General features: G+C 33.7%; 1 protein-coding gene across 10 annotated transcripts in view; it reads right to left on the bottom strand.

The window, feature by feature from the left end:
* Nucleotides 1–25,938, bottom strand: part of gek (serine/threonine-protein kinase gek) — a 112,103-nt gene that overhangs the window by 58,406 nt on the left and 27,759 nt on the right. For 9 of the 10 annotated variants that reach the window (XR_014179570.1, XR_014179571.1, XR_014179572.1 and 6 more), the window contains 9 exons: nucleotides 22,927–23,080; nucleotides 22,652–22,866; nucleotides 22,451–22,599; nucleotides 20,057–20,183; nucleotides 19,883–19,996; nucleotides 18,518–18,667; nucleotides 18,181–18,391; nucleotides 10,788–10,962; nucleotides 8,231–8,334 (listed from right to left, as the gene is read on the bottom strand). Coding sequence is in view for 6 of the 10 variants with exons in the window: in XM_081988713.1 (XP_081844839.1) it covers nucleotides 8,231–8,334; nucleotides 10,788–10,962; nucleotides 18,181–18,391; nucleotides 18,518–18,667; nucleotides 19,883–19,996; nucleotides 20,057–20,183; nucleotides 22,451–22,599; nucleotides 22,652–22,866; nucleotides 22,927–23,080 (1,399 nt within the window). In the remaining 4 variants the exon portion in view is untranslated. The remainder of the gene's footprint in view (nucleotides 1–8,230; nucleotides 8,335–10,787; nucleotides 10,963–18,180; nucleotides 18,392–18,517; nucleotides 18,668–19,882; nucleotides 19,997–20,056; nucleotides 20,184–22,450; nucleotides 22,600–22,651; nucleotides 22,867–22,926; nucleotides 23,081–25,938) is intronic. The other variant, XM_081988717.1, reaches the window with a different exon arrangement.

The following is a 25,938-nucleotide window of genomic DNA, read 5'->3' as shown; positions in this document are numbered from 1 at the left end:
ACAAATTATGGCGACAATTCCACTCATGTACAAAAAATGCCATATATACGTCATCAAAACACGGTTTGCTATCGGCTAATAAGGAAGGAAGAGAGTTTGCTAGCGGATAAAAAAATCGGATAAATTTTGCTGTTGATTTCATCGTTTCCACGGATTTTCACTACACTTCTATTGTTGCAATGTCTCACCTTGAGATTTTTGCTGGCACTGTCAATTTTGATGTTTGTTTGTATTGTTTTGGTTATGGCTCGCTTCGAATAGAGTTCTACTGCAGAAAATCAAAAGAACCAGAAAAATGTATTTCTGCCAGTACAAGGCAGTCGCAGTCTTATTATATTATTGATTGTATTCATGGAATTGTCTTATCAAATACCATTCGAGCTCAGATTTTGAACAGGATAATTTTTCCGCTTGTCTTCTCATACTTTCTTTATGGTACAAAACTCGACCTGTTTGGCAAAATCACTCGAGCTGCGCTCTCGTGATTTAGTTACAACAGGTCTCGTGCAGTTACACCAAAAAGAAAGTGTTCTAAGACAAGCACAAAAATTATCCGGCTAAATCTGAGCTCTTGTGGTATTGCCCCCGACAATCCCTAGTAATTTAATTGTAAAGCCATTCGATGGAAACGGCTTCTCAAATTGGGAGTTTCGAGTAAGATTGTGTCTTGAGCAACAAGGTGTTTTGGAAATGTTGGAGAAAGATCCTCCGGAATCAACAGCCACAAATGAACTGAATATAACTATAAAAGCTCGGAATTTAATCGTTCAGTTATTGGCTGATAATGTTGCAGCAAGGAATAGCAAATCAGGTACATTTGCAGAAGAAATTAAGAAACATGAAATACTTTGGAAAACTAAGTGAATTTTTGTTTAAATTTGAGAAAACAGTCTCAGAGTTAAAAAACTGTGGTGGAAACGTAAATGACACAGAGATAGTTACACAGTTATTGTCAACCAATGCAATTGATATTATGATATTATTTTTTGTCAAGGTGAAAGTAACATCTCTCTTGACTTTGTAAAAAACAAATTACTTATGAAGGAATCACGACAAGAAAAGGTAAAAGAGGAGAATGTAGACACATCACAGCCACATGCTTTTTATGGTAGAGGAGATGAAGAAAGAAAACATTTTGAAAAAGGATATAGACATCCAGGAAGTCAGCCAATAAACAAACGACCATCAACTACAAATCGTTATGCATTTCCTGATTATTAGAAGCGGTGCGACCTCAAGTGAAAATTTTCCATACAAGTGTCATTATTGTGGTATAAGGGGACACAAAAAATCAGAATGCAGGAAAATGTAATATTGCAGAGGAAGAAGAAGTAGCTTTTTGCAGTTTTAATGAAAATAGCGAAGCAATGACAAGTGGAACTAGTAATGAGATACAATTTATTGTGGACAGTGGAGCAACTCATCATTTAATTGGATCAAATCAAGAACCCAAGTGAAAAATGTTGACATTAAAATTAATGTGGCCAAGAAGGGAGAAACTGTAACAGCAAAGAGACAAGGAATTTTAAAACTGAAAACCAATGATGGTAGAAAAATAACCATGGAAAATGTTCTTGAGTGTGAAGGTCTGAATTATAAGAAAAAGCACGTTTAGTGGCCAGAGGATTCAAACAGTGTGATGTGCAGCAAGAAATTTATTCACCTGTGGGGACAAAAAGGGGGGAAAAAGGGACAAAATTGCTTGTCAAGCCCACTTGGAGTGAGAAAATGACTGTTTTAAGCACATTTTTGGAATCCTCATTCAACGCTTCAAAATTTGGTACAGTCAGAGAGAAAAGCGGGGACAAAGTTTAAACTGACAGAAAAACAGTTTGGAAGAACAGCCAAGGACAAAATCACCTGTAAAACCCACTTGGAGTGAGAAAATGATTTTTTTAAACACATTTTTGGAATACTCATTACATTTCCTATCCAATAACCTGAAAAACACTTCAAAATTTGGTACAGTCGGAGAGAAAAGCAGGGACAAAGTTTGAACTGACAGAAATACAGTTTGAAACGACATTCCGGGATAAAATCACCTGTAAAACCCACTTGGAGTGAGAAAATTACTGTTTTAGGCACATTTTTGGAATCCTCATTAAATTTCCTATCCAATAACCTAAAACGACCCTACAAAATTTTGTACACTCAGGGAGAAAAACGGTGTCAAAGTTTGAACTGACAGAAACCCAATTTGAAAGGACAGTCAAAGACAAAGTTGCCTCTAAAACCCACTTGGAGTGAGAAAATTACTGTTTTAGGCACATTTTTGGAATCCTCATTAAATTTCCTACCCAATAACCTGAAAACCACTACAAAATTTGGTATAGTCAGGGAGAAAAGCGGTGTCAAAGTTAGAACTGACAGAAACACAGTTTGGAAGGACAGTCAAGGACAAAATCCCCTGTAAAATGCACTTGTAGTAAGAAAATTACTATTATAAGCACATTTTTGGAATCCTCGTTAAATTTCCTATCCAATAACCTGAAAAACACTTCAAAATTTGGTACAGTCGGAGAGAAAAACAGGGACAAAGTTTGAACTGACAGAAATACAGTTTGAAACGACATTCCGGGATAAAATCACCTGTAAAACCCACTTGGAGTGAGAAAATTACTGTTTTAAACACATTTTTGGAATCCTCATTAAATTTCCTATCCAATAACCTAAAACGACACTACAAAATTTGGTACAGTCAGGGAGAAAAGCAATGTCAAAGTTTAAAATGACAGAAAAGCAGTTTGAAAGGACAGTCAAGGATAAAATTGCCTGTAAAACTCACTTGTAGTAAGAAAATGACTGTTTTAAGCACATTTTTGGGATCCTCATTACATTTCGTATCCAATAACCTAAAAAACACTACAAAATTTGGTACAGCCAGGGAGAAAAACGGTGTCAAAGTTTGAACTGACAGAAACCCAATTTGAAAGGACAGTCAAAGACAAAGTTGCCTCTAAAACCCACTTGGAGTGAGAAAATGACTGTTTTAGGCACATTTTTGGAATCCTCATTAAATTTCCTACCCAATAACCTGAAAACCACTACAAAATTTGGTACAGTCAGGGAGAAAAGCGGTGTCAAAGTTAGAACTGACAGAAACACAGTTTGGAAGGACAGTCAAGGACAAAATCGCCTGTAAAATGCACTTGTAGTAAGAAAATTACTATTTTAAGCACATTTTTGGAATCCTCATTACATTTCGTATCCAATAACATAAAAAACACATCAAAATTTTGTACACTCAGGGAGAAAAACGGTGTCAAAGTTTGAACTGACAGAAACCCAATTTGAAAGGACAGTCAAAGACAAAGTTGCCTCTAAAACCCACTTGGAGTGAGAAAATGACTGTTTTAGGCACATTTTTGGAATCCTCATTAAATTTCCTACCCAATAACCTGAAAACCACTACAAAATTTGGTACAGTCAGGGAGAAAAGCGGTGTCAAAGTTAGAACTGACAGAAACACAGTTTGGAAGGACAGTCAAGGACAAAATCGCCTGTAAAATGCACTTGTAGTAAGAAAATTACTATTTTAAGCACATTTTTGGAATCCTCGTTAAATTTCCTATCCAATAACTTGAAAAACACTACAAAATTTGGCCAGAGGATTCAAACAGTGTGATGTGCAGCAAGAAATTGATTCACCTGTGGTTCGAATGCAAACTATTCGTGTTCTACTTTCCCTGAGTGTAGAACATGATATGTTCATTCATCAGCTTGACGTTAAGTGTGCATTTTTGAATGGAGCCTATGTATATGGAAATACCAAAAGGAGTGGAACTAATTATGGACATGAAAGACTCTTCAGGTAAAGTGTGCAAGTTAGTAAAATCTTTGTATGGTTTGAAACAATCGCCCAAGTGTTGGTATGATAAGTTGCATGATTATTTGTTAAACATAAATTTTAGTCGATCAAATGCAGATCCATGTTTATATCACAGTAGTCATGTATATTTAGTAATTCGTGTTGATGACATAATTCTCATTTCAAAATCTTTGGAGCACCTAAAAGAAATAAAATTAAAACTAACCAATCGATTTGAAATGAGAGATTGTGTTGAAAAAGGACAAATAATTTTAAAGTATGTTTGTACAGCAGAGCAAGTAGCTGATGTATTCACAAAAGCTCTACCGGTAACAAAATTTAAATATTTTATTGAAAAACTAAATGTTGTAGATATTTTGAACTTATAAGTTATTCAAGAAATTGTTATAGAAGTAAGTTCTTGTATTGATTTTCATTTTACTATTATATTGATGTGTATATATTGTAAAATTGGAAGGGAATGTTAAAATAATCAAATTTACAGAACATACTACATAAACATTATGTCATCTAATGACAATTTAAGCTACTCAGGTTAAGGAAGATATACGGTAATTATTATTCGAGTGTGCTTATGTCTTTCCATTGTTTTATGTCATTAAAATAAAGTTGTATAAAATCTAATAAAAGTATCTTCAATCTCTTTGACCAGTTCATAAAGGCATAAAGGAAGCTGTAGAAATTAACAAATTTCACTGTGTGACAGGAGAATTTACCAATTTGATCGGTAAATTGCGTTGACTTAGGGATCCCCACGCCTCAGGTTAAGAATTGTCATGATTATTATCATCCTGAAGATGAGATTTACTCAAATCTCCCTCACCTCCTAGTTGTATGATAATATCGTCATAACTGGCATCAGATTCACCCTGACCATTCATTCTAATATTCTAGTAAATAAAGAAAATGTAAATAAATAAGCTTGAATAAAAATTCTATTATAGGGATGCCAAGTTATTTTTAAGGTAAATAACTAAACCTATCTAACTTACTTTCTTCCTAAAAATCCTGCTTCTAAATGTATCATTGAAACTACAAATGTCTTTAACACACAAAAATTACAAACTACTTACAACTAATACTCTTCGTCAAAGAGTCCAAATTGTCCAAAATAAACCGTCAGTTAACCAATCTTCTTCTTTTCCAGGTGGATTTTTAACTGCCTCCTCGGTTATCAATTTAACCACTTCTGGAATAGGTCCTCTATCACAATCTGCTCCATGTCATAACGTGGACTAGACGGTACAATTGCTGATAGCACTCGGTATTACACTCAGTAACTTCCGTTCCGGAAGGAAACAGCTTTCTAAGATCCCCTGATCTTCAATAGCCTAATTTTTGCTTGAATTTTTTAGAAAACTGACTTTTCAGCTCTCTTTAAAAGTCTCGCTTGACAATCAACCACCAAAAACAAAAAACAACCTTTTTTCCCACCTTCTACCACCTTTTTCACCTCCTTTGAAGTTCATCAAGTAATACTGTTAATTTTAAACTACATACAATCCTACTAAAACTAACTATAATAGTAAACACTTGACATCCCTACAAAAATGTACCTTTTCTATAAATTAAATAAATAAATTTTCTTTATTTTCTTGAAAAAAAAATCCTTATTTTCAAGACAGAATATAAAGTTTAAGAGTATAATAAAGCCCTGATTCTGTTGCACCATCTGAATTTTCGTCCCTAATCCACCCACCTATTTTAGGTGGTCGTTTCTGAGCCCCGAACGACTCTCTAAAATTAACTGTCAGTATTGACGTTTCAAGATAAGAGATACTCCCTCTGGTGGTCAGTTTTGAAAACAGTTTATTTAGTTTTCGTTTAAGTTTCCGAAGTTTTACCAAGTTTACGGCCTCAGTATACTAAAATGTCAAATAGACCTGAAGAAATGGTTGAGGGAGGTTTAAAACAAATTTTATATTAGGTAAACGTATTACCTAATGATTTCTGTGCATTGCGGTATAATTTAAATTCGCTTGAAAGATATTATTTCCCCGTCATGACCATAGACTAGACTTCTATGGTCATGACTGTCATTAATATCATTTTAAAGTAATTTCTTGTCAAATATTGGCAAAATAAAATCGGGAAAAAAAGTAAATAAAAGGCATTAGTCACAGGATAATTTAGCCGAGCAGTCATGGGACCGTCAAAATAATTGTCATAAATCTCAGAAAAACGTTTTGTATCGAATAGGGCAAGAAAACTTTACTAAACCCTGATTTTTGCAACTTTTAACGACAGTTTGACAGTCAGGGACAAAATTGCTTGTCAAGCCCACTTGGAGTGAGAAAATTACTATTCTAAGCACATTTTTGGAATCCTTATTAAATTTCCTGTCCAATAACCTGAAAAACATTACAAAAACTGGTACAGTCAGGAAGAAACGAGGTGTCAATCTTTGAACTGCTAGAAACACTGTTTGAAAAGACAGTCAAGGACAAAATCGCCTGTAAAACCCACTTATAGTAAGAAAATGACTATTTTTAAGCACATTTTTGGAATCCTCGTTAAATTTCCTGTCCAATAACCTGAAAAACATTACAGAAATTGATACAGCCAGAGAGAAAAGCGGGGACAAAGTTTGAACTGACAGAAACATAGTTTGAAAGGACATTCCGGAATAAAAATCACCTGTAAAACCCACTTGGTGTAAGAAAATAACAGTATTAAGCACATTTTTGAAATCCTCGTTAAATTTCCTATCCAATAACCTGAAAAACACTACAAAATTTGGTACAATCAGGGAGAAAAGCAGTATCAAAGTTTGAACTGCTAAAAACACTGTTTGCAAGGACAGTCAGAGACAAAATTGCCTGTAAAACCAACTTGGAGTGAGAAAATAACTGTTTTAAGCACATTTTTGGAATCCTCGTTAAATTTCCTACCCAATAACTTGAAAAACAGAACAAAATTTGGTACAGTCAGGGAGAAAAACGGTGTCAATGTTTGAACTGACAGAAACTCAGTTTGAAAGGACAATCAGAGACAAAATCGCTTGTAAAACCCACTTGCAGTGAGTAAGTGACTGTTTTAGGCACATTTTTGGAATCCTCATTAAATTTCCTACCCAGTAACCTAAAAAACAGAACAAAATATTTGGTACAGTCAGGGAGAAAAACGGTGTCAAAGTTGGAACTGACAGAAACAGAGTTTGAAAGGACAGTCCGGGATAAAATCGCCTGTAAAACCCACTTGTAGTAAGAAAATGACTATTTTAAGCACATTTTTGGAATCCTCGTTAAATTTCCTATCCAATAACCTGAAAAACACAACAAAATTTGGTACAGTCAGGGAGAAAAACGGTGTCAATGTTTGAACTGCCAGAAACACAGTTTGAAAGGACAATCAGAGACAAAATCGCTTGTAAAACCTACTTGTAGTAAGAAAATGACTATTTTAAGCACATTTTTGGAATCCTCGTTAAATTTCCTATCCAATAACCTGAAAAACACTACAAAATTTGGTACAGTCAGGGAGAAAAGCAGTATCAAAGTTTGAACTGCTAAAAACACTGTTTGCAAGGACAGTCAGAGACAAAATTGCCTGTAAAACCAATTTGGAGTGAGAAAATGACTGTTTTAAGCACATTTTTGGAATCCTCATTAAATGTCCTACCCAATAACCTGAAAAACAGAACAAAATTTGGTACAGTCAGGGAGAAAAACAGTGTCAAAGTTGGAACTGACAGAAACAGAGTTTGAAAGGATAGTCCGGGATAAAATCGCCTGTAAAACCCACTTATAGTAAGAAAATGACTATTTTAAGCACATTTTTGAAATCCTCGTTAAATTTCCTATCCAATAACTTGAAAAACACTGCAAAATTTAGTACAGTCAGGGAGAAAAGCGGGGTCAAAGTTTGAGCTGACAGAAACACAGTTTAAAACGACATTCCGGGATAAAATCACCTGTAAAACCCACTTGGGAGTAAGAAAATGAGTTTTAAGCACATTTTTGGAATCCTCATTAAATTTCCCACCCAATAACAACATAAAAACACAACAAAATTTGGTACAGTCAAGGAGAAAAGCTGTGTCAAAGTTTGCACTGCCAGTATTTTTGATTTACCAGTAATTTACCGGTAATTTACCAGGTCAAATTTTCCTGGTAAAGTAAAATATTTACTTTACCGGTAATTTACCCATCACTAAAATTAATTAACGCCGTCTCAGAGTGCTAATATTCGATAGGGCTGATACGGTACTAAATTTAAAAAAAAATCAATTCACGCAATAACTGTATCAACCCCACAACTCGAACACGCATTTAAAGCTAAGTTGGTTGTATTTAGTGTAACACTTGTTTAAATCAATTTAATTAAAAAAGGACAAACCAAAGACGGGCATTTTTAAGAATCTATAGAAGAGAATTAGAGATAAAATGAAAATTTACTTACATCCTTCCGAATCCAGGCGGGTTTGCAGATCCTTCATCTGTTTCTCTTTTCGTTTCAGTTCGATTGATAAGGCCTCGTTTCGTTGTCGATATTCGCGAAGATCCCTGTATTAATATACAGGGAGTGGTGAAGAAATTGCAGGAAGCAACACACATTTATGACCGAGTGAGACCAAAAAATTATTGCAAACGAATTAACGAGGAGGAATAACGATTGATTCCCTCTGTAAAAGTGCTTGCCAAGAAAAAGGCCAATTTGATTAAATTTTAAAACCCTAATCTGGAAACACCCTGTATAAAAAAGTCAGTCAGGTGTCCGGATTTAGAGTGTTTTGACAGGAAAACTCCATTTCCCGGCTAGATAGGAAAAAAACTAGTCTGGAGCTCAAGATTAATGGCAAAAACCGTATTTCGATGATATCTTGTCAGTTTGCGGCGCTAGAGGGCGTTTTTCGAATTTCTCCCAGTTTGAAAAACCCTTCAAGTTATTCCTACAAATAACTGAAATATGAAGTTAACTTGCAATGAGCAACAGATATAGATCCAATAATAAATTACTTTTTCAGGATTTTCAAGTTATAGCCAACTGACATTTCAATTTAAAATAATAAAGTTAGGTAATTTTTTGAGAAAACGAAAGACATTAGCAAACAACCAAGCACGCCACTGAAATCACATCATAAAAGTGCCTTGGGAATGTTTTTGTTTCACTTCGATATTTTAATAAACAAAAAAGTTGTGAACAGTTTTCAAAATGGACAAAATTTTAAAAACGCCATCTAGCGCCAACAAAATGAGGTCAGTTTTGACGCCCTCTAGGGTGCAAACGATTAAACTTAGAAGTGTCGTTTCAACGTCACGTGATAGCCCCCATTAGCTATCTCCTTCCCTATTATATGTTTATACTATTGAGTGTCTCAAATAAAGGATTAAATGGAAAATTACAGACAGCCACGCCCTAAAAAATGGCAATAACACCAAATTTTCTAGATTTGGACCAAATTTGGTGCAACTCTGAGTTTCATTGCAAATAACTCACTTATTTGAAACATTTACTAAAAACACATGCTAATATAGTAGACAGCTACTGAATGGGGCTATCACGTGACGTTGATCGAACGGTGCTAAGTCTTACCGTTTGACCGCCAGAGGGCGTCAAAGATGATTGGCTTTTTTCGTGAATATCTCGAAAACTACTAAACTTAGAAGGGTGAAAATTTTACCATTAATGTATCTAGATAAAAAGCAGTTTTTACCTAGTATACCATCTTTCTGTGCAAGACACCGTTCGACCATGAAAAATAAAAAACTGAAATTTTCTAATTTTCTGAAGGGTTCCAATTATTCAAAATTTTGAGAAAAATTTGACTACGTAAAGATTCAGTTTAACTGAGCTAATATATTTGTATTTGACAGTTAAAATATGACGTAGAGTGTCAACGATCGAAAATGACACTTACAAGACAGCCACGCCCTAAAAAATAGCAAAAATTTGGTCCAAATCTAGAAAATTTGGTGTTACTTTGAGTTTGATGGCAAGTAACTCACTCATTTGAAACATTTACTAAAAACACATCCTAATATAGTAGATAGCTACTGAATGGGGCTATCAGGTGACGTTGATTGGACGGTGCTAAGTCTTACCGTTTGACCGCCAGAGGGCGTCAAAGATGATTGACTTTTTGGGAAAAATTTACTATCTACAAATTCAGTTTAACTGAGCTAATTGATTTGTATTAGACGATTGAAATTAGACGTGAAGTGTCAAAATGCGAGGACAGAAAGCAGAGAAAATACGGTTTAGCCATCTTTTCTCAAAAAATCGATCTCTTTCTTATCTAGCCGAGAACTAGGGTTTCCCTGTCAAAACACACTAAATCCGGACACCCTGTATAGTTTCCGAGGAACAGAGGGTGTCCCTGAAAGGTGCGGAAAAATGCTACCACAAATTCTCGAGGCTTAAACATGACGATATAACCCAACTTACCTCAGTCCTAAAATCGACGATTTCGGATATACAGAGTGTCAAAAGTACAGTTTTGTATTAGTTTTTCCGAAATGTATTTATAATTTAATAATTGGTGTATCTGCTCTCGTTTTCCTTGTAAAATGTAGAGGGCGCCATCTACGACACCTTGTACACATTTAAAACAAATTAACTTTTTTGAGTTTATTTTTCTATAAATTTTTACCTAAAAAAGATGGTGTAAGAGTTGATTTGGACAGCCGTTGTATGTGTTTTTTTACTTTTTAGTGACAAAGTGGTGTAGGTGGCACCCTCTACATTTTACAAAGAGACATTTTTTAAACCACAAAACCCCTCTTAGTCTAATTTTGTGTCAATTATTTAAAAAATCAAATATTTGACTGACTTTTGACGCTCTTTTGGACTGAGGTAAGTTGGGTTATATCGTATAAGCCTCAAGAATTGTGGTTGTATTTTTCCCGTACCTTTCCCGGACACCCTGTATATTGCTTAATTAAACAAAAGTCAATTATGTATACAAATCACTTTTTGTCTCACTCGGTTAATTATTGTCTTAATCTAGCAAACTTACTTTTGAGCCGCTAAAAGCGCTTCCCTAGTTTTACTCAAATCTTCGCTTATTGCTTGTTTCGCTTGAATCTCGCTTTGCAATGAACTCTGCAAGTTGAGCAGCTCCATTTTGTCGAGTTTTTGCGATCGCCTGTTTCTCCAGTTTTTGTCTGGGCCACCGACGCTGTTTGGCGCACCTGTTCGGAAAATATTCGATATTACACAGAAAAAATGTGCTTTTTGAAAAATATTATACTTTTCAACGAATTTTTAGATTAGACAGATGAGAGCACTTATTTGTCAGTTGTCAGAAATATCTTAGTAGTATTTTTCACATCATTTCTTTTAACTTCTTCTTTTCTAGCATTTTATGCGTTGTTTATGTGATATTAGTAGATATTCGAGGTATTATGAGGCACTTTTCCATTATTACAAAGCATTTTCGGGTATTTTTAAGGCGTTTGAGAGTATTTTGAGGCATTGTCTGTATATTTCAAAATGTTTTGAGATATTTTCATTGGAATTTTGAGCGAAATAAAGCCTAAATAAAGGAAATTATTTTGCGATATTTTACGGAATATATTGCAGTAAACAATTAATCTAATGAAATGTGGTAATACTCATAATAATATAATAATATTAATAATTTACCAATTTTTCATTCACGTCACGTGACTGTTGGTGTCAACTGGCTTTTACAGTGTTGCAAGCTCAAAAATGTATTACCAACGTCACGTAACGTGTATTTTCCAATTTCAGCTGTTATCTGTTTCAAATTTCAGACGCTAATTTTTAGGCTTTTAGTAAGAAAATTAACTAGGAAACTTGAAAATTGCCTTGAAAACGTTAAAATTGACCTAAAAACTTGAAAAATTGTCTTTAGAACTGAGAATTTACTCAAAAAGACAATTTTCAAATTTCAGGCGCTGATTTTTAGGTTTTTAGTAAGAAAATTGACTAGGAAACTTGAAAATTGCCTTGAAAACGTGTAAACTGAACTAAAAACTTGAAAAAATGTCTTTAGAACTGAGAATTTACGCAAAAAGACAATTTTCAAATTTCAGGCGCTGATTTTTAGGTTTTTAGTAAGAAAATTGATTAAGAAACTTGAAAATTGCCTCAAAAACGTGGAAATTGACCTAAAAACTTGAAAAAATGTCTTGAGAACTGAAAATTGACTTTAACAGTCAATTTTCAAATTTCAGGCGCCGATTTTTAGGTTTTTAGTAAGAAAATTAACTAGGAAACTTGAAAATTGCCTTGCCGAACTGAAAATTGACTTTAAAAGTTAATTTTCAAATTTCTGATGCTGATTTTTATGTATTTACTAAGAAAATTGACTAGGAAACTTGAAAATTGCCTTAAAAACGTAGAAATTTAACTAAAAAACATGAAAACATTTCTTTAGAACTGAGAAATTACTCTAAAAGTCAATTTTCAAATTTCAGGCGCAGATTTTTAGGCTTTTAATAAGAAAATTGCCTTTAAAACGTGGAAATTGAACTAAAAACATGAAAAAATGTCTTTAGAACTGAGAATTTACTCTAAAAGTCAATTTTCAAATTTCAGGCGCTGATTTTTAGGCTTTTAATAAGAAAATTGCCTTTAAAACGTGGAAAGTGAACTAAAAACATGAAAAAATGTCTTTAGAACTGAGAATTTACTCTAAAAGTCAATTTTCGAATTTCAGGCGCTGATTTTTAGGCTTTTAATAAGAAAATTGCCATGAAAACGTGGAAATTGAACTAAAAACTTGAAAAAATTTCTTTAGAACTGAGAATTTACTTTAAAAGTCAATTTTCAAATTTTGTTCGCTGATTTTTATGTTTTTACTAAGAAAATTGACTAGGAGACTTGAAAATTGCCTTGAAAACGTGAAAATTGAACTAAAAACGTGAAAGAATGTCTTTAGAACTGAGAATTTACTCTAAAAGTCAATTTTCAAATTTCAGGCGCTGATTTTTAGGTTTTTAATAAGAAAATTAACTAGGAAACTTGAAAATTGCCTTGAAAACGTGTAAACTGAACTAAAAACTTGAAAAAATGTCTTTAGAACTGAGAATTTACGCAAAAAGACAATTTTCAAATTTCAGGCGCTGATTTTTAGGTTTTTAGTAAGAAAATTGATTAAGAAACTTGAAAATTGCCTCAAAAACGTGGAAATTGACCTAAAAACTTGAAAAAATGTCTTGAGAACTGAAAATTGACTTTAACAGTCAATTTTCAAATTTCAGGCGCCGGTTTTTAGGTTTTTAGTAAGAAAATTAACTAGGAAACTTGAAAATTGCCTTGCCGAACTGAAAATTGACTTTAACAGTCAATTTTCAAATTTCAGGCGCCGATTTTTATGTATTTACTAAGAAAATTGACTAGGAAACTTGAAAATTGCCTTGAAAACGTGTAAATTGACTAAAAACTTGAAAAAATGTCTTGAAAACTGAGAAAATTGAGTAGAAAACTTGAAAATTGCCTTGCAATAATTTACCAATTTTTCATTCAGGTCACGTGAATGAAAATGTTGCAAGCTCAAAAATTGATATATCGTCACGTAACGTAGTTCTTACAATTTTATTACTGTCTAAATTTAAATTTAAATTACCAATTTTTCAACTGTTTTTTTTTTAATAATAAGTGTCATTATTTGACACGTGCTAACATGGTTACTATGACAGTTAGAAGAATCGTGCAAACGTCAAAATATTGAGCCGTACAAAAAAAAATTTTTCCTTTGTCAGAATTTGGAAAAAACCTTACCTTAGAAAATCAATTTTAAGCTTTTGGGTTTTACTAACAAAAACAAAACACAAACACACAATTTTGTGAACTAATCTAAGACAAAAGTGAATATCAATATGACGTCACAGTTAATGTCGTCACTTCTTCTGGTACCTTACAATTTAGTGCACCCACTAATAATTGGTTTTCTCGTTTTCAGTTTTTCAGAACCGAACTGCGTCCGTATCTAATGTTATCTTATTTTATGATTGCGTTAGGTCATACTTAATTGATTGTATGGAAGGTTTGCCAGATCTTTATTCTATTGTAAAGCACACTTTACTGACAAATTATATACCAATCTTGTGCTAATAAAAAAAAATTATTATTATTGGGGTATTAAATAAAGCAAATGTGTATGCGTATTTAGATACCAAGATTGGAAATCCCATACTTATGAAAGTCATAATGATAATTTTAACGTTACATTAATATTGTAATTAATTTGTTTTAAAGATGTTTTTACCCAACAAAGATGTCCGAGTAAGAAACGTTGCCCTGTAAAGTCTAACTTTCTACGTTAAAATATTCAGTCATTTTTACTAAGAAAATGAACTAGGAAGCTTGAAAATTGCCTTGAAAACGTAGAAATTTAACTAAAAAACATGAAAACATTTCTTTAGAACTGAGAAATTACTCTAAAAGTCAATTTTCAAATTTCAGGCGCAGATTTTTAGGCTTTTAATAAGAAAATTGCCTTTAAAACGTGGAAATTGAACTAAAAACATGAAAAAATGTCTTTAGAACTGAGAATTTACTCTAAAAGTCAATTTTCAAATTTCAGGCGCTGATTTTTAGGCTTTTAATAAGAAAATTGCCATAAAAACGTGGAAATTGAACTAAAAACTTGAAAAAATTTCTTTAGAACTGAGAATTTACTCTAAAAGTCAATTTTCGAATTTCAGGCGCTGATTTTTAGGCTTTTAATAAGAAAATTGCCATGAAAACGTGGAAATTGAACTAAAAACTTGAAAAAATATCTTTAGAACTGAGAATTTACTCTAAAAGTCAACTTTCAAATGTCATGCGCTGATTTTTATGTTTTTACTAAGAAAATTGACTAGGAAACTTGAAAATTGCCTTGAAAACGTGGAAATTGAATTAAAAACGTGAAAAAATTTCTTTAGAACTGAGAATTTACTCTAAAAGTCAATTTTCAAATTTCAGGCGCTGATTTTAGGCTTTCAATAAGAAAATTGACTAGGAAACTTGAAAATTGCCTTAAAAACGTATAAACTGAACAAAAAACTTGAAAAAATGTCTTTAAAACTGAGAATTTACTCTAAAAGTCAATTTTCAAATTTCATTCGCTGATTTTTATGTTTTTACTAAGAAAATTGACTAGGAAACTTGAAAATTACCATGAAAACGTGGAAACTGAACTCAAAACTTGAAAAAATGTCTTTAGAACTGAGAATTGAGTTTAAAAGTCAATTTTCAAATTTTGTTCGCTGATTTTTATGTTTTTACTAAGAAAATTGACTAGGAGACTTGAAAATTGCCTTGAAAACGTGAAAATTGAACTAAAAACGTGAAAGAATGTCTTTAGAACTGAGAATTTACTCTAAAAGTCAATTTTCAAATTTCAGGCGCTGATTTTTAGGTTTTTAATAAGAAAATTTACTAGGAAACTTGAAAATTGCCATGAAAACGTGGAAACTGAACTCAAAACTTGAAAAAATGTCTTTAGAACTAAGAATTGAGTTTAAAAGTCAATTTTCAAATTTCGTTCGCTGATTTTTATGTTTTTACTAAGAAAATTGACTAGGAGACTTGAAAATTGCTTTGAAAACGTGTAAACTGAACTAAAAACTTGAAAAAATGTCTTTAGAACTGAGAAATTACGCAAAAAGACAATTTTCAAATTTCATGCGCTGATTTTTAGGCTTTTAATAAGAAAATTGCCATGAAAACGTGGAAATTGAACTAAAAACTTGAAAAAATGTCTTTAGAACTGAGAATTTACTCTAAAAGTCAATTTTCGAATTTCAGGCGCTGATTTTTAGGTTTTTAATAAGAAAATTTACTAGGAAACTTGAAAATTGCCATGAAAACGTGGAAACTGAACTCAAAACTTGAAAAAATGTCTTTAAAACTGAGAATTGAGTTTAAAAGTCAATTTTCAAATTTTGTTCGCTGATTTTTATGTTTTTACTAAGAAAATTGACTAGGAGACTTGAAAATTGCCTTTAAAACGTGGAAATTGAACTAAAAACATGAAAAAATGTCTTTAGAACTGAGAATTTACTCTAAAAGTCAATTTTCGAATTTCAGGCGCTGATTTTTAGGCTTTTAATAAGAAAATTGCCATGAAAACGTGGAAATTGAACTAAAAACTTGAAAAAATTTCTTTAGAACTGAGAATTTACTCTAAAAGTCAATTTTCAAATTTCAGGCGCTGATTTTAGGCTTTCAATAAGAAAATTGACTAGGAAACTTGAAAATTGCCTTGAAAACGTGGAAATTGAATTAAAAACGTGAAAAAATTTCTTTAGAACTGAGAATTTACTCTAAAAGTCAATTTTCAAATTTCAGGCGCTGATTTTAGGCTTTCAATAAGAAAATTGACTAGGAAACTTGAAAATTGCCTTAAAAACGTATAAACTGAACAAAAAACTTGAAAAAATGTCTTTAGAACTGAGAATTTACTCTAAAAGTCAATTTTCAAATTTCATTCGCTGATTTTTATGTTTTTACTAAGAAAATTGACTAGGAAACTTGAAAATTACCATGAAAACGTGGAAACTGAACTCAAAACTTGAAAAAATGTCTTTAGAACTGAGAATTGAGTTTAAAAGTCAATTTTCAAATTTTGTTCGCTGATTTTTATGTTTTTACTAAGAAAATTGACTAGGAAACTTGAAAATTACCATGAAAACGTGGAAACTGAACTCAAAACTTGAAAAAATGTCTTTAGAACTGAGAATTGAGTTTAAAAGTCAATTTTCAAATTTCATTCGCTGATTTTTATGTTTTTACTAAGAAAATTGACTAGGAAACTTGAAAATTACCATGAAAACGTGGAAACTGAACTCAAAACTTGAAAAAATGTCTTTAGAACTGAGAATTGAGTTTAAAAGTCAATTTTCAAATTTTGTTCGCTGATTTTTATGTTTTTACTAAGAAAATTGACTAGGAGACTTGAAAATTGCCTTGAAAACGTGAAAATTGAACTAAAAACGTGAAAGAATGTCTTTAGAACTGAGAATTTACTCTAAAAGTCAATTTTCAAATTTCAGGCGCTGATTTTTAGGTTTTTAATAAGAAAATTTACTAGGAAACTTGAAAATTGCCATGAAAACGTGGAAACTGAACTCAAAACTTGAAAAAATGTCTTTAGAACTAAGAATTGAGTTTAAAAGTCAATTTTCAAATTTCGTTCGCTGATTTTTATGTTTTTACTAAGAAAATTGACTAGAAAACTTGAAAATTGCTTTGAAAACGTGTAAACTGAACTAAAAACTTGAAAAAATGTCTTTAGAACTGAGAAATTACGCAAAAAGACAATTTTCAAATTTCATGCGCTGATTTTTAGGCTTTTAATAAGAAAATTGCCATGAAAACGTGGAAATTGAACTAAAAACTTGAAAAAATGTCTTTAGAACTGAGAATTTACTCTAAAAGTCAATTTTCAAATTTCAGGCGCTGATTTTTAGGTTTTTAATAAGAAAATTTACTAGGAAACTTGAAAATTGCCATGAAAACGTGGAAACTGAACTCAAAACTTGAAAAAATGTCTTTAGAACTGAGAATTGAGTTTAAAAGTCAATTTTCAAATTTTGTTCGCTGATTTTTATGTTTTTACTAAGAAAATTGACTAGGAGACTTGAAAATTGCCTTGAAAACGTGAAAATTGAACTAAAAACGTGAAAGAATGTCTTTAGAACTGAGAATTTACTCTAAAAGTCAATTTTCAAATTTCAGGCGCTGATTTTTAGGTTTTTAATAAGAAAATTTACTAGGAAACTTGAAAATTGCCATGAAAACGTGTAAACTGAACTAAAAACTAGAAACAATCTCTTTAGAACTGAGAATTTACTCTAAAAGTCAATTTTCAAACTTCATGAGCTGATTTTCATGTTTTTAGTAAGGAAATTGACTAGGAAACTTGAAAATTGCTTTGAAAACGTGTAAACTGAACTAAAAACTTGAAAAAATGTTTTTAGAACTGAGAAATTACGCTACTTCCAAACGTGGAAATTTGTCTAAAAACTTGAAAAATATCTTAGAAACGGTCAAAAATACAATATACAGAGAGTACCACTTAAAATAAGCAAGCTGATTTCTTCCGGTATAACGGGAGGTGTTATAACATTGAAAATAATTCAGTTGGATTGGGCATGCTCACTTTACTATGGCCGCATTCGTTTTGATGCTTCATCGAACGTGCAGAGCAAATTTGACGTCACAATCACGTAGTTTGACAGTTGGTTCAATTACGATTTAGTTAAATTATGTCATCGTGACGTCACATTCGTTCTGTTGAAGCCCAAGTTAACAAAGTTTAGTTTAGTTAATTAGTACAAATTGTGTATTACTAGCAAACTTGCTTTGAAACGTTTGCTGGGTTATATTCCAATAAATAATATAAAAATCAAAACGTGGAGTATTAAAGGACAGTTAATTAATGCTAAAGTTACCTGCGTGTTTAAGGTAGTCCAGCTCTTCGGTCATTTTGGTGGCCAGAGCCTGAAGGTAGGCTCTCGCATCCTTTTCGTCGCTCACCCACTGGATAATCTCAGCCAATTGCGACTCCCATTGACTGAGAGCGTCCTGTTTAGACCGCAAAGATTCGTATTCCGACTCTAAGTTGGCCCTTTCCGACTGAAGTCGGTTCATTGATTCGGTTAACTAAAAGAAATTAAAATTAAAAACTATAAATCACAGAAAAGTACTACTTTTTACACGTTTAACCTCCGATCAAAAGAAATTTCCCAAATAAACAAATAAATCATAGAAAAGAAAAAACAAACTCACAAACTGAATATTGGATGAGAGCTTTTTGTTTTCGTCGTTTAAAATCTGCTTATCTCTGTCGTGCCTTCGGTTCAGCTCGGCCAGGGTCTGTTCAGTGTCAGCTATCGACTCAAGCTTTGACTTCTCCCATTTTTCTTTTAACGACTGAAGCTACGAAGACGAACAAAAGCAAACATAAAGAAAAAAAAAACAATAAAAGCAACTGAAAAATCAAATTAATATTTGTGCCTGTTCTTGTTGCGTCACATTCCTTATCTCATTTTATTCGACAAAGAGTATGCATTTTATAACATAAATAGTAGCTATTGTCCGTTTGACGGGTCAATAAATGTCAGTGTCAAAACGCAGTCAGTGCGCAAAATTTTGAAAGTTCCATAGAACTTTAAATGCTACTGAGAAGTTCGAGAGCCTTCTACAACTGTCTTAAACTTTCCCAGACCTGTTTTAAACTGCCAGAGGCCTCTAGGACCATTTTGAAAGTTCCATAAAACTCTAAATGCTACTGAGGACTATCTGAAAAGTTTCAGAGCCCGCTAGAACTGTCTTGAACTTTCCCAGAACTGTTTTAAACTGCCAGAGGCCTCTAGGACCATTTTGAAAGTTCCCTACACCTCTAAATGCTACTGAGGACTATTTGAAAAATTCCAGAGCCCTCTAGCACTGTCTTAAACTTTTCCAGAACTATTTTAAACTGCCAGAGGCCTCTAGGACCATTTTGAAAGTTCCATAGAACTCTAAATGCTACTGAGGACTATCTGAAAAGTTTCAGAGCCCTCTAGTACTGTCTTGAGCTTTCCCAGAACTGTTTTAAACTGCCAGAGGCCTCTAGGACCATTTTGAAAGTTCTATAGTCCTCTAAAAGCTCCTGAGATATATCTGAAAAGTTCCAGAGCCCTCTAGCACTGTCTTGAACTCTCCCAGAACTGTTTTACATTGCCAGAGGCCTCTAGGACCATTTTGAAAGTTCCATAGACCTCTAAATGTTATTGAGAACCTTTTTAAAGCCTCTAGAAGTGTCTTAAACCTTCCAGGCTTGTTTAAGATTGTCAGAGGCTTGTTGACCTCTAAATGCTATCTCTTAAAAAGTGCCAGAATTTTGACAGTCAAACAAATATCATATTTAATTGGTTCACTATCGTCTCCTTACTTTTAGAAACGGTTTTAACCTCCTCATCACCACGATTACCTAAGCCGATCATATTTAATCACCGACATACGTTTTTGGCTGGTAATTGTGACGCAACACTCAAAAGTCGCTGAACGGACTATAATATTGAGATAATAGTAGTAATACATTAGGAGGCTTTATCGGTTTAATCAGATAATGGCGCTTTAAAGAGAAAATTTAAAAATAGGAGCACAAACCTCTCTTTCTAAAAGATCCCGATGAGATTCCGCCTCCTGCAGCTGTTCTCTAAGCGACGACAGCTCCATGTTGTATCTGGTTTGTTGTTGCGTTAAACTTTCGTTGTACTGTACCTTAATAAATGAAAAATAATTGTGTGGTGTAATAAAAAATGCAATTTGTGTGGAAATTACTTCGAGTTTCTCCAGCTCCGCTTTTAGCCGAAGCGTATCTTGCTGATCCCTGGGACTATGTTCGGTACGCACTCTGAGGCGGTCCGATTCTGCTTGCATTTGCCTACAATACTCCTCAGACCTCTCTCTATACCACAGGAAAAATAAAAATAACAGTCTTCACTTCAAATTGTGATTATAGTGGTTGTGAAATTTTGCTTTCAAACTAATTTCAAATCTCCAGTCTCGAAAATTTACTTTAAACTCATAAAAATATACTTTAAAGCTTAAAGCTTGTTTTTCAAGCTAGTTTTCATGGTTTTCAGGCTAATTTCCATGGTTTAGTCTTAAGATTTGGCTTCAAACCCATGACAATTGCGTTAAAGGCTAAAAATGCGCCTTTCAACAACGTTTTGATGGTTTTCAAACCTCCAGCCATTGAAAATTGACTTCAAACTCATAAAAATGTATTTGAAAGCTTAAAGTTGGTTTTCCAAGGCAGTTTTCATGCTAATTTCAATGATCTAGACGTGATATTTAACTTCAAACCCATGAAAATTATGTTGAAGGCTTAAAATATGTCTATCAAGAATTTTCATGATTTTCACCCTAATATTTCAAATTTCAAGTCTTAAAAATTGACTTCAAACTTATAATACTGTATTTGAAGACTTAAAATGTGTTTTTCAAGTCAGTTTTCATTTCATCAGGCTAATTTCAATGGTCTAGGCTTACTAGTACCTTTCAACTAAGGTTTTATGGTTTTCAGACGAATATTTCAAATTTCCAGTCTTGAAAATGGGCATCAAACTCATAAAAATGTATTTGAAGGCTTAAAATGTGTTTTTCCAGTCAGTTTTCATGGTTCTCAGACTAATTTAAATGGTCTAAACTTGATAATTGACTTCAAACCCATGAAAATTGTGTTGAAGGCTTAAAATGCGATTTTCAACTATTTGTATGGTTTTCAGACTAATATTTCAAATTTCCAGTCTTGAAAATGGGCGTCAAACTCATAAAAATGTATTTGAAGTCTTAAAGTGTGTTTTTCAACAATTTTTATGGTTTTCAAACTAATATTTCAAATTTCCAGTCTTGAAAATGGGCATCAAACTCATAAAAATGTATTTGAAGGCTTAAAATGTGTTTTTCCAGTCAGTTTTCATGGTTCTCAGACTAATTTAAATGGTCTAAACTTGATAATTGACTTCAAACCCATGAAAATTGTGTTGAAGGCTTAAAATGCGATTTTCAACTATTTGTATGGTTTTCAGACTAATATTTCAAATTTCCAGTCTTGAAAATGGGCGTCAAACTCATAAAAATGTATTTGAAGTCTTAAAGTGTGTTTTTCAACAATTTTTATGGTTTTCAAACTAATATTTCAAATTTCCAGTCTTGAAAATGGGCATCAAACTCATAAAAATGTATTTGAAGGCTTAAAATGTGTTTTTCAAGTCAGTTTTTACGGTTCTCAGGCTTATTCCAATGGTTTAGTCTTGATATTTGACTTCAACACCCAAGAAATTGTGTTGAAGGCTTAAAATGTGCCTTTCAACAATTCTTATGGTTTTCGGACTAATATTTCAAATTTCCAGTCTTGAAAATGGGCATCAAACTCATAAAAATGTATTTGAAGTCTTAAAATGTGTTTTTCCAGTCAGTTTTCATGGTTCTCAAGCTAATTTCAATGGTTTAGTTTTGATATTTGACTTCACAACCCAAGAAAATTGTGTTGAAGGCTTAAAACGTGCCTTTCAACAATTCTTATGGTTTTCAGACTAATATTTCAAATTTCCAGTCTTGAAAATGGGCATCAAACTCATAAAAATGTATTTGAAGTCTTAAAATGTGTTTTTCCAGTCAGTTTTCATGGTTCTCAAGCTAATTTCAATGGTTTAGTTTTGATATTTGACTTCACAACCCAAGAAAATTGTGTTGAAGGCTTAAAACGTGCCTTTCAACAATTCTTATGGTTTTCAGACTAATATTTCAAATTTCCAGTCTTGGAAATGTGCATCAAACTCATAAAAATATCCTTTAAGGCTTTTAAGTTGGTTCCAAGTCAGTTTTCATGGTTCTCAGGTTAATTTCAATGATTTAGTCTTCATATTTGACATCAACACCCAAAAAAATTGTGTTGAAGGCTTAAAATGCGCATTTCAACAAAGTTTTCATGATTTTTAGACAAATATTTCAAGTTTCCAGTCTTGAACTTGACTTTACAGCTTAAACCTTGTTTTTCAAGGTAGTTTTCATGATTCTTCGACTAAATTCAATAATCTAGCCTTGATACTTGACTTCAAACTCTTGAAAACTGTGTTGAACACTTAAAATTTGTTTTCCAAGTAAGTTTTCCTGATTTTCGGGCTAAATTCAATGGTTCAATTTAAAATACAACAACTAGAAACTCACCTCAATTTCCGTTCCTTAGTGGCCTCAGCTTGGGCTTCCTCTACTCTAGATTCCAGCTCTCTCCTAAGTTTCTCAGCCCTCCGGATATCGTTCCGAAGCGAATCGACCTTTTGCATCACAGTTTCCAGTTCTTCTTCTTTATCTCTTACCTTCAGAACGATATGAAATTTCCATGCATTTTCAAGTTAATTACCAACGTACTTGTCTAGAAATTTTCTGTTTTTGCGCCCGTAACTCCGCCAGTTTATCGGTCACTTCCGCGTACTCGGACATGGCCAACTTTTTCTGCGCAACCGCGTCCTTCAGCTCTTTGTCCTGGAACTTTAGTTTTTCCTGCAAGTCTTGCTTGTCCTTGGTCGCCTCGTCCTTTTCCTGCTTCAGCGCCCTGATTAGCTTTTCCATTTCCCGGATTTTCGCTGCGATTAATGGAAACAATTTTAATCAGGAAATTTGGTTGAATTTTGGTTGTATTTTACGTTTGTCTCCACCGTCCAGGGTGTCCGACGACTCTAAACTACGCAACTGCGATTCCAGCTCGCAATTTCGTTTCGTTAACATGTTGATTTCGTCCTGTAGTTTTCGTGTTCCGTCCGGCGACGTTCGTTGTTTATCGTTCTCTTTTTCCTGACGCTGAATTTGCATAAAAAAAAACGTTTTATAAGAATTTTTAGCACTTTCAATCAGAATTATAGGGTGTATAGTTAATAAAAGCGTTTGTTCAGATTTCATGAGTTAAATAGATCATCCAAAGTATTACTAGAGATGGAAAATTCCCAAAATGGAAATAATGCCAAGGGAAATTGGAAATTTTAAAAGAGTGATGAAGAAAAGCAACAATTTAGGAAATGGCATTTGGACTATTTGGAAATTATAAACTACCAAGTAAATCTGACAGTTCTGACGTTAAGGAACACTTTTATACTTTCCTACGTTACGTGACAGCTGTCAAAACTGTCGAAACCCGTTCACCAGTAACCTAAAACTACATAATTACAAATAGTTGCTTATTTGAAAAATTCCAGGAAGAATTACACTGAAAGTGGTATTCAAAGCTCACTCACCAGTGACTTGAAAGTGTAAAGTGACAAATAGATGTGTTACTTTGAGAAATTGCGCAAAAAGCTGTGTGTACAGCTCCTTGGAACCAAATTTGACAGTTGGGTTAAAGAACACTTCAATACCTTGCTTGCATCACGTGTCATAGCTGTCAAATTTAACGTCTTAAACTCATTTAACGCCACAACTGTCAAATTTGACTCCACAGAGTTACGAATAACAATTTGCGGCGCGATTCAACTTCAAGAGACGCGACTGTTTGACATTTTACAGTTTTACGGTACTGTTCAATAAGTTTTGACAGCGGTCAGGTAACTGGAAGCCTGTCATTAAACGTCATAGCCGGTTCAGTACGTCAAAGTGGCTCACGTTGTTTCAACCACACAAATTAACATTGTTGACTTTGGCAACGTTGACTTGAATTGAATTTTCGAGCTTTTCCACGTGGAAAAGGTGTTTTAGCGTCTGAAATTGTCTGACAATTTTTCGGTTTGGCGTCGTTTTACAGTTTCAATGCACTTTGCGTTGATTTGATTAAATGCAAGTTTCTTTGACGCATTTACAGCTTTTTGGTACAAATTTGTACAATTAAGTAACATAGTGTCCTATGGAAAAGGAGAAGTTTTAATGTCACATGGCATTTGGTCACTCGTTTAGGTCATCTGTCACATCTAAGTAAATTCGGTCAACTTTGAAGCCCTCTGGCGGTCAAACGGTAAAACCTTCAACCCAAAAAAGTAGGTTTTTACATAGATCATTTCGTATAAAAGTAAATTTTTCCCATGAAACCCTTTTAATAATAATAATAATAATAATAAAGCCGTTTATTTCCAACAGGCCGAGGCCCACTTACAGGAAATTGAAAAATAATATACGAACACAAACTTAAATAATTAATAACTAAATACTAATAACTAAAAAAAAAGACGAACAAGAATGAAGTTACACAATACAATCAGAAAAAGGTAGAGGGAGGTAGGTACAAAGGATATGTGCTTGTGGACAACAGGATTTAGGGGGGAAAGCCGGAGAACGAGCGAAACCTGTGCAACAGGGACGAGAGACTGTCGCAAAAGATATCTGATTCAGCCGCTACACGGTTATAGGTGTAACAGGCTTTGTGTATAGGGTCTTGGAATAGGATGTTGGACCTCGCAAATGCCAATGAAAAAGTTGGTTGATGCCTAACCGCCGTACGAGGATTAAACGAAACCCGCTCTAACAAGTACGGGCAGTCTATTTTAGAGTTGGTAAGTTTATAAAGAAACGAGAGTGACTGCAACTCCCGACGTACAGCCAGAGGAAGTTCTGAAAACCTAAGAAGAATACGGTTATGCTCCAACCCCCTTTCTGGGTATACATTATCCTCTCTAAACATCAAGTATTTCAGGAATCTTCTTTGCACGGACTCAAGAGTTTGAATGTGGGAGTTGTATATAGGGGACCACACTATTGAACCGTAATCCAATTTTGATCTTACATAGGAGTTATACAGCACTTTGATAGTATCCTGGTTAGCAAAATGTTTGCAGTTTCTCAAAACAAAGCCCAGAGTTTTAGAGGCGCTGGCAGACACCTGTTCGATGTGAGGAATAAAAGAGAATTTGGCATCGAAAACCACTCCCAGGTCTTTTATAGTGGATAGTCTGTCAAGGGTGGATTCGCACAATGTATAATTAAATTGTACGAGGGTTTTATTTCGTGAGTATGAGACTACGTTACATTTCGAGATGTTGAGGTTTAGCCGGCTAGCCAGGCACCACTGACTGAGAACGGATATGCTGTCCTGCAAGAGGGTGCAATCCGCCGAAGTATCAATGCGATTAAATATTTTTATGTCGTCAGCATAAGCCAGTGTACTGCAATTGAGTGTTGAAATCAGATCGTTTATATAAAGGTTAAAAAGTAAAGGGCCCAGATTAGAACCCTGAGGTACGCCAGAAGTAGGAATAAACATGTCCGATCTAAAGCCCTCATACTCAACGAACTGCCTACGCCCCAAGAGGTAAGATTTCAACAACGAAACCAAGTTGTCGGAGAAACCAAAATGCTCAGAAACTTTCTGGAGTAAAAGGGAGTGGTCAATCTGGTCAAATGCCTTGGTAAAGTCCGTGTAAACAACATCAACTTGGCCTCCATTGTTAATGGCGCCGCAGACGTAAGAGGAGAACGAGCACAAATTAGTCAAACATGACCTCCCAGAATAGAAACCATGCTGATGACTCGAGAGCCCGTTGCAAACCCTGTAAAAGAGACGCTTATAGAGAATGATCTCAAACACTTTAGAAAAGCTACACAAGATTGAAATAGCTCGGTAGTTCTCGACTTGATGTGGGTCATCTTTTTTAAAGACAGGACAAACCCTGGCAACCTTCCAGACCTCAGGAAATTGACCGTTGCTCACAGAAAGATTGAACAGGTGGCAAAGTGGA

This window comes from Ips typographus, linkage group LG10 (assembly GCF_016097725.1).
Source record: "Ips typographus isolate SLU linkage group LG10, UJ_Ityp_2.0, whole genome shotgun sequence".
Lineage (NCBI taxonomy): Eukaryota > Metazoa > Arthropoda > Insecta > Coleoptera > Curculionidae > Ips > Ips typographus.
The sequence above is the reverse complement of the archived record's forward strand: the minus strand, read 5'-3'. Positions and strand labels throughout refer to the sequence as shown.